The sequence below is a fragment of the Leuresthes tenuis genome, unplaced genomic scaffold (genome assembly GCF_036924035.1).
Source record: "Leuresthes tenuis unplaced genomic scaffold, fLeuTen1.0.hap1 SCAF_3, whole genome shotgun sequence".
Lineage (NCBI taxonomy): Eukaryota > Metazoa > Chordata > Actinopteri > Atheriniformes > Atherinopsidae > Leuresthes > Leuresthes tenuis.
In genome coordinates this window covers 25,572,966-25,589,277 of record NW_027325357.1, presented here as the reverse complement: position 1 = coordinate 25,589,277, position 16,312 = coordinate 25,572,966, and the positions used below count along the sequence as shown (strand labels likewise).

At 42.2% G+C, this 16,312-nt stretch overlaps 1 protein-coding gene across 1 annotated transcript; it reads left to right on the top strand.

Annotated features, from left to right (window-relative positions):
* The first annotated feature begins 6,458 nt into the window (after positions 1-6,458).
* Positions 6,459-16,146, top strand: myh7ba (myosin, heavy chain 7B, cardiac muscle, beta a). The gene is given in 32 exon segments (XM_072383057.1): positions 6,459-6,555; positions 6,949-7,043; positions 7,149-7,292; positions 7,427-7,726; positions 8,375-8,401; positions 8,575-8,675; positions 8,734-8,810; positions 8,900-9,018; positions 9,194-9,343; positions 9,569-9,618; positions 9,620-9,879; positions 9,882-9,907; positions 9,985-10,036; positions 10,039-10,083; positions 10,086-10,109; positions 10,202-10,278; positions 10,617-10,714; positions 10,823-10,894; positions 10,982-11,141; positions 11,618-11,740; positions 13,306-13,385; positions 13,758-13,938; positions 14,241-14,362; positions 14,413-14,544; positions 14,546-14,573; positions 14,653-14,760; positions 14,762-14,854; positions 15,036-15,152; positions 15,338-15,614; positions 15,617-15,702; positions 15,814-15,846; positions 15,849-16,146. Coding segments are annotated over 32 exon segments (3,465 nt in total). The 3' UTR covers positions 15,960-16,146.
* The last annotated feature ends 166 nt before the right edge of the window (positions 16,147-16,312 follow it).

Below are 16,312 nucleotides of genomic sequence, written 5' to 3'. Positions count from 1 at the left end.
AGTCAAAGTATGAGTAGCCCTCAGTTCATTCCAGAAAAACTATTTTCTTTCCTATTTAACTTGAAATATATCATCATGCTAAAACTATCAAAGTTTAATAAAAAACAATTTGTAGTGACAACACAATTAATTTCACTTCAAAGTCTCAAATGGTCAATTAGGGGTTTATGTTAACCAAAATGGAAACATGAGCCAGGAGTGTATTTTTCTGTGAGCTTTACATGAAAGCATTTAGGTAGAATTTAGTAGAATTTAGTAGAATTTAGGTTTTATGGGCACATGTTATCAGGGCTCTTCCTTGTTCAAAAGAAAGAGATACTGACAACACCCCCTTAAGAAAGGTCTTAAGGGGGTGTTGTCATGAAAAATTCAATTTCAGTCATGTCACTGCTGTCCTGAAAATGTGCCCTCTGGTACAGCAGGAACCCAGCACTGCTTTCAGTAAGGACAGATCCTCACTCTCTTCAAGGGCTTTCAGTGAAATTTGGGTGAGGACATGTTGCTTTGTCAGTTTAGAAAAGTCTGTCCTCTACTTTTAACAGTTCCTTTGCACTGTTGGATGTGCACTGTGCAAACCTAGTTTTCTCAAACTCGGAACGCATTTTACATTTTTCAACATTTTAACAGTTTTTCTACCCACGAACAAACTGAAGGGGAGTTTACATTATTCAGACTGGCTGAATATGGAAATATTTGCAGATGTCGGTCTCTCCTTTCTTGTATCTTTCTTTCAGTAGTGGTCTTCTGTTGGCCCTTTCCCATCGAACTCCCCATGGTTCAACGTATTTTACAGGTTTGCAGATTGCTCCTGATCAGCCTGAAGCTTTCTTATCTTTTTGTTGGCACTTCTCTATCTGCTTTCACAGACTTTTTTCATTGAGTCTATTTTCTGCACAGTTTTAAAACTGTTTTACGATTCTTGGGAAATAGTCATGTCGACTTTGATGCTCGCACAGACAGCAACTGTGAAGAAAAAAACAAAAACAATTATTTCCTTTTCAAGCAGTACAACCATAATCATGATATAACCTGGCTAATGTCACTGACAATTAAGCACAGGGGAATTAGAATTGATCTAAATTCATGAAAAGATGATAAATTCATTTTGTCTAGCAAACTGATGCCTGTATTATCAACTTACTTTATTCATTTAACTGTTTGGAAGCCATTTTTTGTTGTTGTTTGGTACATTTGAATATCTCCATAAAATATTCTGCTCATGCAAAACTAGTTAATTTGCATTATTTCTGATCAAATGGGAATTATCTGCTTACTTTTCTGGGCAATATTTGTATTTTCTAAATGGACTGGTATTCAATACAGATCTCATGCTGTGTTTCAACTGATACTCCTTCTGAGTGACCTGACTCAGTTTGCTGGGTGTCAGTCTTCCAACCACGTGAACCAACTGAGCTCACAATGCGGCCATGTAACACATGTGCTGTGAGCAGTTGCCACAGACGACAGGGGACATATTCTGTGGCAGAGGTGATGACGGTGTCTGTGTGCACATATGCACTTTGATGTACATTAACGCATGTTCAGAGGAAATATACAAGGGCTCAGAGGCTGTGTAAACTGTGAAAGAGCAGCCATGCGGCACGCTGAAATGCTTCTCATTGTAACAGCAGTTCTGTTTAAACAGCAGTTAGTGGTCAGAGGCCAAACACTGCCACCTGCATCCCTGGACGCCTTTAACAGACTCTTGAACGGGGATGAGAGTAAATTAGGTGAACTTACGGCTACCGTGACAGTGAAGGTCTCTTCGAGCAGATAGACAAGTTTCCCTTCCAAGTCTGTTTAAAGTCAAACAGAGCCACTGCTTTGAAATAGGGATTTCACTGGAACTTGAAAACAAGACACTAAAAACTTGGAAGAGTGTTTTATAAAGTTGTGTCTAAGACAGGGGTGTGGTAGTTGAAAATAAAGTAGATAAACGGTGTGGGGACAACTATCAGCATCAATCTTATCAGCTTAGATTTCTTAAAAAACATAAAAAATCTCAGCATTGCTAATCTTGCAGCTTTTCTTTCTGATATCAAATCCTGGATGGTCCAAAAATTCCTTAAAATTCAAATATGATAAATCTTAAGTCTTTCTGTTGGGACCAGAAATTCTTTAAATTTCTCCCACCTTGAATACTGTAGCTTGTTATATTCAGGTATCTGTCAGGGCTCCCTCCATTGTCTCCGGCTGATTCAGAACGCTGCTGCTAGACTCATAATCGGACAAAAAGCATTAACATATCACCTCTGTGCTTTCCTCCTTGCACTGTTTCCTTGTGAGATTCTTAATTCTTAAGTCTTAATTTTAAAAACCTTACATCTCACCTTCAAAAGCTTTAAATGGCCTTGCCTTCACATACATTCAGACTTACTAACCTTGTATGTCCCTTCTCACCCTATGAGATCCACAGATACTGCCCTTGTAACTATTCCCAGATAACAATTTGAGACAAATGGAGATTAGGCCTTTTTCTGTTTGAGCAACTATCTTTTAAAGTCTGTGTCCACCAAAGTCAGGCACATCACATCTGTAGCTACCTTCAAATCCATCCTTAAAACCTTCGTCTTTGAGCTTTGACAAAGATTTTGACAGCGTCTGATACATTTATCACATATTTTATCATTTTGTTCAGGTGAACATCTACCTGACCAAGCTTAATATCCTTTCTTGTAAGCATTAATGTTAAGTGCACACAAATATACAAATGATACTTTATCACTATTTCCATAATCATTCTTCTTCTTATTCATTCAGCTCTGAATGCATAATGTAACTATAATTTATCAGCAAATCAAACCAACTGTTGATCAAACTTTGGCTTTGGCTCTTCACTAACTTCATAACACATTTAAAAAAATTATCTCTTCTTGTATTGGAGATAGTCTTCCAGCTCGTGAGTGATATGTCTAAATGCCTGCGCAGCCTTGTTAACCCTTTCCTTCAACTTAATTGGACAGGAGAGGCATCGGCAGGGCTGTCACTGGGATGCTGGAGTGCGTCAGATTGTCTGCGAGCTTGTGTTTGGATAAGGCCGTATGCCCATTGTCTCTGATGCCCCAGCTGGGCCGAGGTATGCGTCCACGCTCCTGAAATAGAAAGACAGCTGAGGGCTGCCATGCATACTGAGGGCAGGGCTGGGCAGGCAGGCCAGGGTCCACTGACCCAGACCACAACTTAGTACAATGAGAGATGGGTTATTGTCTGGAGCCAAAGCTTAAAAACAGAGGTAACAGACCCTTAAAGTGATCGCTAAAAGACAGATTAACTGATGTGTGTTATTGTTGCCGGCGTATGGGTAAATGACGGGTGAGCAGCCAGGTGGGTGTGGAGGAGTAATTAGGGCTTTAGATGTGTGTTTGTGCCACCCGTCTGCCCGTCTCCACTCTGATGAACTGATGGCTACAGCCTGAGCCCACACAGTTGCTGTAAGGTATTGTGGGCAGGCACAGAGGCGATTACAGAAATATCCACCAGCGATGAATGCTTTGATCCAAATTGAATCACCGCTTTACTGTCCATGTTTAGATCACTGCTATAGTGGAAAACAGGGCTCTTTATAAACAGCAAAGAAAGCACTAGTTACTGCTATACAGAGAAAATAAAACAACAAATAAAGAACATATTCTTAAATGAAAAAAGATGCATGTACTCAGCTTGAATAAGAGTTTTATGAGAATCAACAAAAAAAGATTAAGAGACAGATAACAGAGGCTACAATCTTAGCATGCGCCCCCTCTCATCTGTTTTTTAATATTAATAACAGCGTTGATAATCTTTATAGTTTCCCGCATTAGAAATCCATCTAAACTGCTTACAATTTAAAAGTAAATGGCTTAACGCAAGTGAAAAGACAACAGAAAATAGGTAAGGATAATAAAAGCATTTGACTGACTTAGGCTGTTCACAAAATTTGAAAGAAAATTGACTTTCAAGGTTATATGTTAATTCTAATGAGTTTACATTTAGCTTCTTATTTTAGCACTACCGTTTCTGATGATCAGTCCCAAACCAGACATGAAGAGAGGTGTGAGAGTGTTGTGTTTGATTAAACAGTGCCGAAAACAACAGCAGTCATAATTCCCTCTCTCTCTGCCTAAGTCTGCAGGCATTCTGTGCATGATGATCTAAAACAACTGTGACCGACCTCCCAGATCAAATCTTGATGCCCAAAATGTCAGCCCCTCGCTTGTACATCACCGAACTGTCAGTGGGCCAATCTGCCATAGTGAACTGATTACTCTGCCCCAACTTTTCTTTTTGTCTTCTTTGCTGAGGCCTACAGCCCGACATCAGTTCAGTTTTTTTTCAGAATGGAAAGAAAATTCATGTCTGCAAAAATGTGCGACAGCCAAAATATAAGCAGCAACAGGCCTGGGCACATTGGGGTCTAAATGATTTTGAGGAACACTGGGGACGTAAGGAGAGCTGCTCTTCGAAGAAGTCAGCTGTTGCAGTGGGCTGCAGCAGAGCAGCGCAGAGAGATGTGCTGGGAGACGACGTTAGCTTTGCATTCTCTTCACTGTGTATCCGTGCGGGTGTGTGTTTACGAGCCGGAGTTTGTGAACTTATTTAAAGCCGGCAGCTCTGGGGACTTTGGGATTCATCTCCTCCTCATATGTTATCAGTATGCCAACTTTTCAAACGGTGCACCAAGTGACATAGTACATAAACCAGCCTCAGCCTTTCTGAAGAGACCCTTGTCCCAGAATAGCTCGGGCCCGCTCTATCTAACTGATGCCCAAGAAAGTTTCAGCCATCACGGCAACACCTCTCTGCCTGCCACGGCAACAGATAACGGCGTCAACAAAGATGGCTGCCCCTTAAGTTAAGACATCCCTGTAGGAGTTTGTTTTCTGCGTGTGTGTGTATGTGGGCAGCAAGCTCTTGCTGGCATATTTACAAGCAGGCCTATCAGAGAATTTGACGTGACAAACAGTTAACGGTCAATCTCCCTATCAGGAATGCTGGACTCTGGCTTTGTCTATTCTGAGAAACTGTGGTCCTCTTCACCCCCCCCACTCCGGGCTGCACTGTCACCCCGCTCCCATACCAGGCACCAACCTCTCCCCTTGCTCTGAAGGTCAGATCTGGTGGAGCAGGAGTGTGAGAGGCGCAGTGCTTGTGACACAATGACTGGATACACAAAATTAAAGTAACAACGGGTGACGATATAACATGCTGTGCTATCAGAGGGCAGTTATTTCACATTTATCGCTGATGCCGTGTGCTGAAGCCCAATTTGTTATTGTCCACGGCCTTATGGAAACAGAGTGAAATAATCAACAAAAAGAAAAAAAAAAACATCTGAATGCTTCATGGTCCTCGTTGCATCTTTATGGAACCTAAATTCACATGAGGCGTTTCATTGTGAGACAGGAGCCGTGCGCCATGTTTCTCTCTATTAATAAAATGTTTTCTATTTATAGTAGGATGTTTAATGCCACACAGCTCCTTAAATAATCTCCTCTAAGGTTCCATCCTCTGTGGCCCCACACAATAGCAAACATCCCTGGCAGCACTTTGCACAAAAGGCTGCTGGGCTGTTACTTAAGGGGCAACATGAGTTCACAGCATCAAAGTCACCCACAGTGACTTCATGTTTGTTCAGGAGGCCCGGGGTAGATTGAAATAACACAGCCCAGTTTTAGACGTGTATTTAGACTAACGGATGTAACTTTAATATTCCTTTAAATAATCTGCTGTTATTATCAAGTGGTTTTCCCATGTTGATTCCAGTTTGGGTTGCTTGGGCACAAATCACTGTTTAAAGGCAATGATGTATTGCCCTTCAAAATTCAGAGTGAAAAAAAAAAAATCACCCCCTACCGAGATGCTCCTAATGCAACTCTCTTCCACTCCCTTGCAGTGTGTACAGTGCATAAAATAACTGGGATACAAAAATAGCCGGCTTGAGTTTAGCGCTATGACAAAAACGTAGCTTTCCTTTTGTGTCAATTGAGACAGGCGGTCAGCACCAATGGGCGTTGGAGGAGGTGGCATATGCTAATGAGGGACAAATGTCCAGTGACCGTGACCTTGAGGAACACACTATAAAACAGGCCACATCTCAGAGAGCTGGCATTTCGTTGTGGTCGTTCTGAGGTCAGTGGACAGCTTTTTGCCTTTGTTTTGTAGGTTTTGCGCGCGGGTCGACTGTCCTTTAAAGAGTCTTACACAACCTCAATTTCATCCTCAGCCGTAATTTAACGTGGTTCACGTATCGATTAAAGCCACATAGTGAGTGTAGTTATCATTAGGCGACAGTGCGTCTGGGCTCTTTACGCACAAACAGACTAATCATCGCCTCTTACTGTTTCATCCAAAGTAACAAAAACAGAACAAATATAAAACTATTGGCCTTGACGACCGTTTCTTTTCTTACCAAAGGATTTCCACTACTCGTCCGTCTCTGAGGAGCCGTCAGTGTTCCGGGCCGGCGGGCAGTTGCCACCATGTCCCACTTTGACGTGAAGGAGTTTGCTGGGGCTGCACCGATTTTACGCAAATCTGGACTGGAGCTGCTGGCGGCGCACACACTTCCCTTTGACGGTAGGCCTAACAAGGACATTTCAAAAACAGATGCGCTGGACGCATTATATTCATGGTATTTAGGCCTGTATGAGAAATTAAAGCAGTTTAGGATGTTCTCTTATGTTTGCATTAACTGTTCAGTTCTTTGACTGTTCGGTGAAGCTCTTTGTGAAGTTACACTTTTAGTAATCTCGAAAACTGGTAAAAATTTGGAGGAAAATATAATTTAATTGCAGAAAAGTCTGATGTAAACAAACCACTAGTGCTAGATTGAATGTGTTTTATTATTTTGTAGAATACAGCAATTTAGTGCAACTTTATTTCACCAGTTTTTAAAAAATCATGAAATGTGCTTTCCTGAAAATAAGAAATGTATTTATTTGTCTAAGACCCCCCACCTTGATGGGTAAGAAACAGCCTGGATCCCTGATGAAAAAGATGCTTACATTCAGATGGAATTCAAGGAGCCCAGAGGTGACAAAGTTGTTGAGACCAAGGATGGGAAAGTAAGCATTCATCACCCTACAAACACTACTTATTCTTCTTCTCAACATTTCAGCCAACACAATGCCTGATCCCTTTCTCACGTCTTCCTGGATCCGTCACTTTAGACCCTGACAATAAAGGATTCTGACATTCAGCAGATGTATCCACCTAAATATGACATGATCGAAGACATGGCCATGCTGACACACCTCATTTAGGCCTCTGTGCTTCGCAACCTGTGCAGACGCTGCCCCGCCCGGATGATCTATGTGAGTGTTTCTATGTTCCCTTCAGAAGCGAGATTAAATTACAAAGATCAGATGTGAGCTGGAGCCATGCAAGGCGGTTTTAGGTCCTGCATCAGAGTATGATAATCTCACGTCATGTTCTCCTGTCTCTTCAGACCTACTCTGTGCTCTTCTATGTGACGGTGAATCTGCACAAATGGCTGCCTGTGTACACAGCTCCTGTGGTCGCTGACTACAAAGGCAAATGCTGCTCCCAGGCGCCTCCATACGTATACTCCATCGCAGACAATGCCTACAATGGCACGCTGCACAGTGAGTGCACGCAAACCTTTAAGAACTATATAGTAAAACCACATTTATTAAACATAAACACATCCTTATCTTGTCTCCACCAGATCGGGAGAACCATTCCTGACTTTTTTCGTGTTTCTTTTCTCCCTTTTGGAACATGCAATGTACTTTTCCCAGTCTTGTGACCCGTTATATGTACACGTTGTTAATTGTCACGTTTCTGTAGCATAGAATCCGGCGCTGGCAAAACTGTCTATACAAAAGGAGTCATTCAGTATTTAGCCATTCTGGGAGCTTTGGGGAAACCATCTTCCAAAAAAGGAGTAACGCTGATATGGCAACCTGTATTTTTGTCTTCTCCTTTTTTTCTGGATTTTAATAGCTTTTTCTTTACTCCTATTTTTTCTCCTGTGGTTAAAACTTTTAATTTGCCATTATTTTTTCCTTTGCTTTGATTTTATCTTTTTTTATTTACTTTTTCACATTTTTTTATTTCGTGTTGTTTGATGCACATTTTTCTCTTCCTTGCTCCCCTGCATTCACAACACCTCATTTTATAAATCAGGGTGGCCATCGGTTTTTACCACAGCTGTCACACCCAGTCTCTAACTTACCAGTCGGTCATGGTCTTCCTCCTTTCTTGTGAAAGAATTCTCCAGCCTTGTTTGTAATCATGAGACACTCATGTTTCTTCCCTACTGCTTTTGCAGCAAGGTCCTGCCTCAAAGACAGGGATCAATTTTAGCAAACTGAAATTGGAAAAGAAAGAATGTGAACTCGCATCTTTACATTTAAATTTTGTTTTCTTCCAGGGGACTCTGGATGATCAGATCATTGAGGCAAACCCAGACATAGGGGCTTTTCCAAAAAGCTAAGAAACAACAACTTATCTCAACTCGTGAGTAATAACTTGAACATGATGTATAGATTAAACATGTTTAATATACTTATCTTCTTGGTTTGTTGGGTTCTGGTTCCATTCCTGTGTATTCTTATCCTTCTTATCCACCAGGGCAAATTCATCAGGATCCATTTTGGTTCTTCTGAAAAAAAGAAGAGATTTGGATCTCATTCTCATTTACTAAGTTGTGAGATGAATTTCTTGGCCTTGCCGTGCACATTCTGGTCTTTTTTCCCAATGAGAAGCATGGCTGCTATTAAAAATTGTTAGATCCATCATTCACTTTGGCAACATGAGGTTCGAGCAAAAGCAGCATGAAGAGCAAGTGGAGGCCAATGGCACTGAAAGTAAGAAGCAGTTGTGTTCTGGCACAAAGTGTTAAAAGTAACAGCAGGTTTAAAACTGACTTTGTTTAATCCACGCTTTCTTTTCAAAGGTGCAAACAAGGCCTCAGATCTGATGGGGGTCAATTCAGCTGACCTCATCAAGGGTGTCCTCCACCCACGGGTGAAGGTGGGGAATGAGTATGTGGTCAAGGGTTCGAATATTGAACTGGTGAGGAAGTGTGAACATCTGCTGTGTGTTTTTCTTTCATTATTTCAGATAGTATGAAAGGAACTTATGTCATTTTGCTCCCCTCTCCTCACACACTAGAATGGAAGCAACATTTGCTCCCCATGTGAATGACAGCCGTATTCCTTCTGTGTGTATTTTTATGTGGGCGCTAAAGGTTACCTATGCTGTCGATGCACTGGGCAAAGCCACATATGACCACATGTTCAAATGGTTCATGGGACGTATAAACCGAATGTTCTGCAGCTCCCTGCCTCGCCAGTACTTCATAGGTGTCTTGGACATTGCTGGGTTTGAGATCTTTAAAGTAAGTTCATTGTTGTTTCAATTATCTGTCAAATATTTATCTGTATAGATATATGCTGTCTTTAACAACACGGATCAAACTTGTTCTTTACTGACATGATCTTGTTTTGATTTGATATCAACAGTTGTTGCTTTCTCATTGTGATGATCGCTGCAGGGTCTATATATCATCATCATTTTCATGTTATTCACTTGTGTCTGAACACCTGTTCTTCTTTCATCGCAGCTCAACAGCTTTGAGCAGCTGTGCATCAACTTCACAAATGCGAAATTGCAAGTTTTCCAACCACCACATGTTCATCCTGGAGCAGGAGGAGTACAAGAGAGAGGGCGTTGAATGGACCTTCATCGATTTCAGGCTGGACCCTCAGGCTTGCATGGACCCCACTGAAAAGGTAAACACAGTGTTGTATTCATAATGCATATTCCCATAGGCAACAGACAACAGCTTTAAATCGAAGATGTATGATAATCACCTTGGCAAGTCACCTAATTTCCAAAAACCCTGATCTGACAAGAAGCACACATATGAGGCCCATTTGAGTTGGTGCATTATGCTAGAGTGGTTAGTCTCACAATCTTTTAACATTAAATCTTCTGTGGAGCTCACTGCATGTGTAATCCTTTTTCTTTTTTTTTCAGGTACCATACAATATCTTTGGCTTGTTAGACAAAATCAAAGACCCGCAGAATGAGTGGTGCGCTTCCAAAAGTCCTCCAACAAGCTGCTGGCTTTTCTGTGTAAAATTACATTGGATCAGAGTCAGGTACAGCGATCAGGATTTTCAGAGGACACTATAGTACGCGTTAAAGATACTTTGAGGTAGTCACACGATTCTCTCTTTTGGCTCCCTCACAGCATCAGACCCCAAGACTAGAGGCAAGGAGAAGAGGAAGAAGGCCGCTTCTTTTCAAACTGTGTCTCAGCTACACAAGGTGAGTTGACAGTAGTCATGCTTCCGAATGTTGTGACAGATTATAACCATCAGTGTTTTGGATTCTGTGAGTAACAGTGGGAATTGGATGGCTGGGACGGAGACAGTTAAGACTTGCAGTGATGTTTAGGGCAATGATCACATGAACATCACTTTAAGTCTGTGCTGGCTCCTGTCTCCTTTACGTCAAGGATTTCACATGAGCGACACAAAATCCTCCAGACAACATGTTATGACTTTGTTAATGTTCCCGAAATTAAATGTTTTGATGGGGTAAAGAAGAAAGTGTTTTATTGACTTTATCTTAGAATCTTTCATTTGTGGTGTTTCTTTCTGCAGGAAAATCTGAATAAGCTGATGACCAACCTCCCGAGCACACAGCCCCACTTTGTTCGCTGCATTATCCCTAATGAGACGAAGACTAGGGGTAACACCCAGTAAAATAATGACATGTCACAAGAAGATAAACAACAAAATGTTTCAAAATGATGTTTGAATGGGATCACAGGCCCATTCCTGGTGCTACACCAGCTGCACTGCAACAGTGTGTTGGAAGACATCAGGATCTGCAGGAAGGGCTTTCTGAACCAGGCCCTTTACGCTGAGTTCAAACAGCGGTGAGACAAGCACACAGGTCACACTCGGATATTTTTTGGAATATCACAGAATTCCCATTAAGTCACTCTTTCTTTTCATTCATTCAGCTATCGCATCCTAAATCCACATGCTATCCCCGATGATAAGTTTGTGGACAGCAGGAAAGCCGCAGAGCAGCTGCTGACCTCCCTGGATATGGACCACAACCAGCACAGATTTGGACACAAAGGTGAGAGATTACAGGTTACGCTGCGCCAGTTGGAGAATGTAACTAAGTACATTTACTTAATTACTGCACGAACACAATATGGAGATATTTGCTCTTTGTAATAAATCACTTATATTTTATGTATGTTTACTCCACATGTCTTGTTATGTAGCACTTTAACTCTAAATATTTTATGAGAAAGAAGGATAGAATGACCCAAAGTTACATAAAGTAATAAAATTTGATCAACCCTGACAAACCACATCAAAGAGTTTACACATTTAAAGCATCAGTATGAATAATCAATAACACACTTTTTGGATTTAAAAATCAAAGTATACATTGATAATATTTCCGTACACATGCATTTTAGTGCATGCAACTGACTTGCAATTTTATATGTATGATATTATTCTTTTTTTTTTTTTTATTCAGAAGCTGGAAGATTGCGTTTCTTTGTACAGTTTCATCAGTTTGTTTGTACTTCTGAATTTTACCATTACAGAATTATTTCCTTGCTCTGGGCTTCATGTAGGTGTTCAAAGCAGGCCTGCTGGGACACCTCGAGGAGTTGTTTGGCCAAAGCCCTGATGCTGTTGCAGGCAGCTGCTCATCGCACATTTATGAGGATGGAGCTACAGATGATGAGGGAAAGAAGGTAAAATAGAGATAAAGAAATAGAAGAGCAAAGTTTTTTTCCCTTTTGTTGATAAAGTTACTTTTTTTTGTGCCACTGAAAGAATATAAACAAAATAGTTCCTGAGCGATGGAAAGTCCTTGAGCTGTACCTTGCAGAAAGACCTCCAACACCAGTTGCTTCTCCGAACAGGTTTAATAACAACACGCTCAGCCATGAGCCTTCCAGCTTGTGATACACTATACCTTCGCGTTCACTCCCTTGCTTAAGTATGATTGGCATGCAAGGGCAATGTTATCGGCGTGTGTGAGGCGTGTGCTTGCCCTTGTATGGTTACCAGGCATGTGTGTGGCCCTGCCGTTAATAAGGGCTCCGTCCGTCTCACTCACAATCGCACGCACGCGTACACACATATCCCATTTGCAGGTCTCTGGCCATTCTCTCCCTACACTCTTTCCAGTTGAAACAATGCGGACGGTGTCCTCAGAGCCAGGTGGCGACATGTGTCAAGTGGCAGCTGCTCGGGCCCTCCCTAAAAATACAACCCCCGGCCTCCTCCCCTGGATGCCCGATGGCCCCTGGACCCTTTTGTCCACGGCGCCTGTACTTCTAAGCAAGTGCATTGATGGGATATGTGGCGGGTGACAGAGGATTAAAGCCAGTCGTCTGACAGAGGGCTTTAGTTCTTAAATAAACACAAACACTCACCTTTGAGGGACACCCAGCATGGAGTCATGACAAAAATGCAATCGACTCCCCGCCCTCATTCACTCACCTCCCACCCCTCAGGCACACGCCATCTCAAACCCTCTAAACACAGATGGGAAGTCCTTGACCAATCTGCTCTGAGTCCCTATTTATGACTGTGAGATGCCATCATCCTCAGACTAAATCAATCTGGCAACCCAGTTTGGCCACAGTCGCAAAACATCAAAAGCAGCATTAGGTGTATGATTTCATGTGTGTATCATTAGATATAATGGTGAGGGGGCAGTTGCAGGGTAAGTGCCAAAAATCAAGCACAGAGGAGAGGTCAATAAATAAATGGGGAAGTCCCAGATAAATCTGTGTGACCTACTATGTCTGAAAGTTTTCAACTGAACTTAAACTAAATGTTACTTTAGCTAGATTAGAGGATATTAGTTATCTACTAATTATGGTTTGGTCATATTTGCATATGTGACACACATGACTGAAACATACGTTTCCATTATTTGTAGTTAGTTCAACATATCTCCAACTTTAGCCAAAGATTCTTGCTACCTATTACTTTTAGTCATCTGTTTCAAATGTTAGAACAAACTGTAGTGGGCTCTATGGATAAGATATACTTGTCTAGTACAGTAAATTTCTTTATCCTCATCGCAGTGTTAGAGGGACATGTAAAAACTTGCATTCTTATGTCCACCTAATCAATTATCAATCAGTTATTTTACTGTTTTCAGAGGGGCTCTGATAATCATCAAATGGAGCATTTAACACTGTCAATCACTGGCTGTGGATGAAGCTCTTCTTCAAAATAAAGTCTCTTCTGAGGAGTACTACTACTACTACTGAGAAAGAGCTGGTCTCTCTTAATTGAGGAGGTGGCCAAGTTGCAGGAAGTTCTTGTCAAACTGAAGGTCAAGCAGAAGGAGTTGGAGGAGAACCAGGTCAGTCTTATCTGGTAAGTATTACTCCTGATGTACTGTGTTCACATAGCTTTCAGCTTTTACAGAGACTGTAGTCGAACAAATGCTTAATTTACTGTGTTTTTCTCCCTTAGGAGCGGGACAATCTGGGGGATGCTGAGGACCCCTGTGACCTGTTCATCAAAAACTAAGATCCTTAGAGAAGGCTAGCGGGGCCACACCTGTTCAGATTGAGATCGACAAGAAAAGAGATGCAAATTTTCTGAAGCTGAGGAAACCAGGCCTTCACTGTTGAGCAGCTCTCTAGGGGCAAGGTAGATGGATAAGCAAAACTCACGAGGAACAATTTAAAGAAGATTAGGGAAGGATTTAATGAGAATGCCCATGAATTTCCATCATGTCTGCAGGCCAGTTCAGAGAGGATGTGAGAGGATACAGACCAGGGGAATGTTTCCTGCTTCTGATGTAGCCGAGCAGGGCAGGAAGCTGAAAATGCGGGACGCCATAGTCTCCCAGCTGCAGCATGCCAAGAACTCATTCAGCCTGAATGTAGAGGAGCTCAAGAAGCAACTCGAAGAGGAGAATAAGGTCAGCTTCCTGTCAATGAACCAGTTTAATTTACGTAGATGTCCAGCAGAAAACAGCTATATTTAAAGTTCTACTCTACCATTGTGTGTGATTTCTTTAGGCCAAGACCGTCCTGACCCATTCACTGCAGTCGTCTCAGCATGACTGAGACTGACTTCTCACCAAGAGGCCAAGACTGAAACGCCATCCAGAGGAGGTGGAGGAAGCAAAGTGAGTCTGAGGGCTTTTTAATTTACCAAATCAGATGTTGCAGACTGACCATTTGAACAGATGTTGGTTCAAACCTTTTTGTCTGAATAAAGCTGGTGACCCGTCTGCAGGAGGCTGAAGAAACAGCAGAAACTGTCAATGCCAAAAGCTCCTCCCTGGAGAAGACCAAACATCGGTTCCAGACAGAGATCAATAACCTAGTCATTGATATGGAGTGTGCGCATGGTGCTGCTGCTGCCCTGGACAAAAAGCAATGCAACTTTGACAAGGTGCTAAAAAAGACAAGTCATGTGGCAAGTTAGGCTATGAGGCAGTGTGCCTGAGGAAGAAGATGGAGGGGGTTCTGAATGAGGTGGAGGTGCAGCTAAACCATGCTAACAGGCAGGCCTCAGAGTCTCCTGAGAAACCTGCAGGTCCAGATCAAGGTGAGTTCACACCACCTCCAGCAGGTGAGCTCACCTGATGTGCATGTGTCTCTAATCTGATGTTAACGTGCGACTCCAGGACGTTCAACTGTAGCTGGATGAGACTGTTCACCAGAACAAGGAGCTAAAGGAGCAGATGGCAGTGACAGTGCGCCGTGACAGCCTGCTCACAGCTGAGGTGGAGGAGAGTGGGCACTATGCTGGAGCAGGACGACCGTGCTCGCAAGCTGGCTGAGCATGAGCTGCTCGAGGCTATAGAAAGGGTCAACCTGTTCTCTGAGGTGAGAGGATGAATTTAAAATCCACAATACTCTCAGCAGAAATGCATGTCGTGACTGCAAGCATTAAACATCTTCTAACCTCACCGGTCAGGGATGCATCAGGTTCCATGGCAGTAGTTTTGAAAATCAAAGCAGTTAGATGTTGAGAGGAGAGAGCTCTAAATCAAATCTGTTGCTCCAGAACATAGGACCGATCAAATAGAAGAAGAAGCTTGAGAGTGGTCTGTCCATGTTGTCGAATGAGGTGGATGATGCTGTACAGGAGTGCCATGATGCTGAAGAGAAGACCATCACCGATGTAAGGACACATACTTTAAATATCAAACATATTAACATAGACATTGAATAATATGCATCTACATGGGGTCTGATAGAGATCCTGCTCTTAAAAACATATTAAAAAATACGTCTTTGCTAGATGCCTTTAGATGCCCCCGGGTTCCAGTTCAGTCCACATGTAACACAGATTCCCTGTGTTTGTAGGCAGCCATGATGGCAAAGAAGCTGAAGAAAGAGCAGGACAGCAGCGCACTTCTGGAGAGGATGAAAAAGAACATGGATGAGACCAGAAAGAACCTGCAGATTGATCTGGATGAGGCTGAGCAGATTGCTTTGAAGGGCGGCGAGAAGCAAGTCCAGACCTCTCATTCACCTTCCCTCCCTTAAGTCAGAGAACTAGAAAATTAACTGGAGTTTGAGCAAAAAAATATGCAAATATGAGAGTATCAAGAAGTTCTCCTACCAGTTAAGCCTTCTAATCAGTTAAGAAGAACCTGGTCCCCCTGCAAGACCTCACTGACAAGGTGTCGGCCAAAGTGAAGCGTTTCAAGAGGCAGGCCGAAGAAGTGGTGAGTCAATTCTTTAGCTCAATTTTTATTTTTTTTAAAGATACATCAAAAGGATTGTTTAATTGACACTGCATTAAACTGTTTGTTTTTTTTTTTCCTTAATTTCTGCAGGAGGATGAGACAAACACAAACCTGACCAAATGACCAACAGGAAGCTCCAGCACGAGTTTGACGGTGCAGAGGACAGAGCTGATGTGGGTAGCAAGGTTGGTAAACAGTCCACGGCGCAAAGCCTAGCAGAGCGTGTCACAGAATGAAACTGTATGACCTTTGGAGGAATGTATTAAAATTAGCCAGCAGCCTCACAGCAAGAACTAATTTTAGATGAGTTTGGATGTAATCCTCTGAAGATGAACTTGAATAGCCATCTCATGTGATGTCTCGTGGTTCTGAGTAACTCCAACACTGTGTATGTTGTTGCTAATAAACATCCCTGTCTTGTGCATTTCAGTTTGCTGAGTGATGCGAGGAGGAACGCCACAGCCAAACCCACCAAAGTCCGCCAGCTGCAACAGCTGTGCGGAACTGATGACACATCCGAATAAAGATTTGAAATCTTTAAATATGACTGATTTGTCTATGCAGGTGTGTGTGTGTGTGTGTGTGTGTA